General features: G+C 55.4%; 1 protein-coding gene across 1 annotated transcript; it reads right to left on the bottom strand.

Moving 5' to 3' along the window:
- Window positions 1–221: 221 nt before the first annotated feature.
- On the bottom strand, window positions 222–3,164 carry LOC117900983 (protein sister of odd and bowel). Its single transcript, XM_034811580.1, has 2 exons — window positions 1,045–3,164; window positions 222–958 (listed from the first exon to the last, which is right to left on the bottom strand). Exons 1-2 carry the CDS (start codon window positions 2,394–2,396, stop codon window positions 511–513), a joined length of 1,800 nt encoding a protein of 599 aa, XP_034667471.1. The 5' UTR covers window positions 2,397–3,164; the 3' UTR covers window positions 222–510.
- Window positions 3,165–3,598: the final 434 nt, after the last annotated feature.

The raw sequence follows: 3,598 nt of genomic DNA on the forward strand, positions 1-3,598 counted from the left end.
TCATAGAAATGTTACATATTTCCTTGTCAACTCTGTGAAGATAAATCCCAAAGTCATGCCGATCAATTCGCTTGGGTCCAGGCACTCTTTGAGTCCCACAATTCGATCTCTTAGGGGTTCCATCATCGTGTTGCCTCCTTGCCTTGTATTCCTCAGCACTCAACGCTTCAATTATTCATGTCGTACCCCCAATCATAAACCATTCTTCAATGTTATCTTTACTTTTAATCTATTATCATTTATTCGATTGTACACAATAAGAGTTCGCAATTTCGCTTACACGCTAGACATAGTATCGATATCGAGTTGTTGCTTATAAAGTCAAACTTTGCTGCTAGAAGCTTACGTCACAAATATCCGTGGCTTAAACCTGTCTTAGGGCTAGACTAAGTGTAAGTTAAATGCTGTTAGCTGTTGGCTGGGGGGCGGAGCTGTTCGTGGAGGGATTCGTCGTGTGTCATGAGAGCTGCAAATGAGATTATCTTAAGAGTGAGAGTGGGATCTGTGGGATCAATCGCTGACAGCCACCAGATCTCGCGAGGAGGAGGAGGAAGCAGCGGAGGAGCCACCGCCTGCTGCGCCAACCAAAGGCAGACCCAGACCGAGAGCCAGATCGGAGCTGGAGCTGGAGCCGGGTGTGCTGGGGCCGAATAGATCGCTCAGATTGCCACCCACACCGCCCGTGGCGGAGAGATTGTGGGTGAGACTGTGACGCCGGAGATCGCAGTTGCGGCGAAAGACCTTGCCGCAGGAGGCGCAGTTGTAGGGCTTGATGTCCGTGTGGGTGAGGAGGTGGGTCTTCAGGTTGGAGCGCTGGTTGAACGATCTGTTGCACACGGGACACTTGTGCGGCGACTCCTCCATGTGCAGGATCTTGTGCACCGCCAGAGTGCGCGACTGGCAGAACCCTTTGCCACACTCGGCGCACTTGAAGGGCTTCTCCTTGGAGTGGATGTACCTGTGAGGGGCAACAAAAGAGATTCAAACATGGAAATGGATGCTGTAGTTCCCCCTATGGTCGAGCACTGGATATGATGTACCTACCTATGGTCCCGCAGATGATCTTGCCGCCTGAAGGCCTTGCCGCAGATATCACACGAATAGGGTCGCTCGTCGGTGTGGGTCCGTTCGTGGATGAGCAGATTGTAGGACTTGGTGAACTGTCGATTGCAGAACTTGCAGATGAACTGCTTCTTGGAGCGCTGGGCTGCCGCTGCGGCCGCTGCCGTGGAGCTGGCACCCTCCTCCACGCAGCCTGAGGCCATCGATCCGGAGCCCGATCCCCCCATCACACTCATCTTGTCCTGGTACATGGTCGCCTGCAGCGAGTGCAGCGAGGTGTCCGCTTCCGCCTGGCCAAAGGTCGTGGGATTGAAGATGAAGCTGCCATAGCTGCTGTCCAGATCCCCGGCCTCGAAGGACAGCGCATCCTCCCCATCGAGCAGCGGCAGATCGCACTCGGCGGCCAGCTCGGCGGCTGTGGCACAGTCGAGGGCCGCCTGTTGATTGGCCGCAGCCGCAGCGGCGGCAGCAGCAGCTGCCACAGCGGCACTCACAGTGCCAATTGAAGGCAGTGGCAGGCACTTGCCACTCGAGGATGAAGTGTGGCTGTGATTGTGGCTGTTGTTGTTGCTATTACTGTTGCTGGGTGTGGGGGTGGTGTTGCTGCTGCTGCTGGAGGTGGTGGAGGTGTTGCTGGCCTGCACCGCAGACCCCACCGAGGAGCTCGATGAGCAGCTCGACTTCAACTCAATGCTGGCAATGTCTATGAGGCTGGGCAGGGCGCTGCTGCTGCTGGTCTCTGCCTCGTTGTGGCAGCTGCTGCTGCTGTTGCTGTTGCTGCTGCCAGCCGCGTTGTTGTTGTTGTTGTTGCTGCTGCTCTGATTGTTGTTGCTGTAGCGAAACACATCCGATTTGCCGGTGAGTCGCTGCAGCGCCAAGTAGGATTCCAGCGCCTGCAGATTGAGTGCCGCTGCCGCCGCGGAATTGGCCGGAAGGAGTGCCGCCTGCTGCAGGCTGCTCACCATTGTGCCCTGGAGGGAGAGCACCACAGCGGCAGCCGCTGCAAGGTCATTGGTGGCCGCTGCAGCTGTGGCAGCGGTGGCAGCCGCCATTGCGGCATTGCTGGCAGGCTTGGTGGCAGGCGAAGACTTGTTGGAGTTGCTCTTGTCGGGTTTCTGCTGCGAGTCTTTGCCAGTGGTCGCGGGGGATTCCTTGTTCCCCTTGGCTGGGGCTGTGGCTGTGGCACTGCCCTCTAGTTCCGCCAATTCATTGACTGCCGCCTCCGCAGATGCTGTTGCTGTTGCCACACTCCTCTCCTGCATCTCGCTGTTGCAGCTCTTCTCTGTTGCAGCGGCAGCGGCAGCAGCAGCACTCAAATGCTTAACTGCATCCATAAAAAAGTCGAATCCACGCACACACACAGCTGGATATCGTTGGAGTCTGTGCCCCGTGGGCTTCTTGGCTGTTTGGCTGCAAAAGATGCAACCCTTTTTTTATTGTTTGGCGCACCTACGCAGGTTCCTGGCAATCGGATCGTTGCTGGAGCTGGAGCTGGAGCTGTAGCTGGAGCTGGGGAAGAGCGCGCGCGTCCACATGAATATTAAAAACCACACGCCATCATAAATCACGTCTTAGTCACGCTTTCAAAAGTCATAAAAATCGAATTTGACGTTGTGGCCAGCGCAAAAAAAACACACAGCCCAAAATGCACACACCACAGAGTCAGTCTGGGGCCAGTTTTGCGGTTTGGGCCAAGAGCGTGCAGGCCAACAAATTGGCGCGGGACACAGGCACGCTTACGAACTGATGGAAAGATGTTTGCTCGACGGACTGTAGGCACACGCGTTAATTCAGAGCTGACCGAAGAACTGCTCTTGATTGAGTGGGTTGCTGGGTGGTTGGCTGCTGGTTTGTTTATCGATTATAGAGCCGGCTTCCGCACTACACTTCCGCTTTGACCCGCACACACATGGATCTAAGTTGATTTTGCGCTTTTGCTTTGTTTGCTGCTTCTTCTGCTTCCACTTTGTCCGCTGATTCTGCTTCTGCTGCCTCTGCTTTATCTGTTGCTTGTGTCTCTTGTTTTTCTGCTTCTTTCTGGCCGTCGTCTGATCAGCCGTCGCTGCACACAATATTGGTAAAAGATCTCGGAATAACTAAAAGTCCATTGCTCTGCGCACGGTGCGCGGACCTGCGCTCACTTGTTGATCGGCGGCTCTCACCAACACTCTGCCAGTCGCAGCAGCGCGACAGAGAGCGTGAGAGAGTTCTGGAGAGGATCGGAGCCGGAGAGAGCGGCGTGCCAGCTGCAAAGCGCACACAGCGATCGCTGGGAGAGCGGCAGAGAGCCAGCAGCCAGGTGCAAACACGTTTCGTCCGTGTGTGTGTGCCATCTCTTGAGCACCTTTAACAGAGAGAGAGCGAGAGAGCGGGAACCGGTTCTATGGCGCCGTTGTGGTTAATTTTTGAGTGGGTGTTCTTTGCCAATTGCCATGGGAGGGAGCTCGCTGTCTCCTGCTCGCTCACACTCTGCTGCTCTCCCGCTCGCACGCACTGCCTGCAGCTATCTCGCTCAATCTAGTTTGACTATTTACCT

Source organism: Drosophila subobscura, chromosome U (assembly GCF_008121235.1).
Source record: "Drosophila subobscura isolate 14011-0131.10 chromosome U, UCBerk_Dsub_1.0, whole genome shotgun sequence".
Lineage (NCBI taxonomy): Eukaryota > Metazoa > Arthropoda > Insecta > Diptera > Drosophilidae > Drosophila > Drosophila subobscura.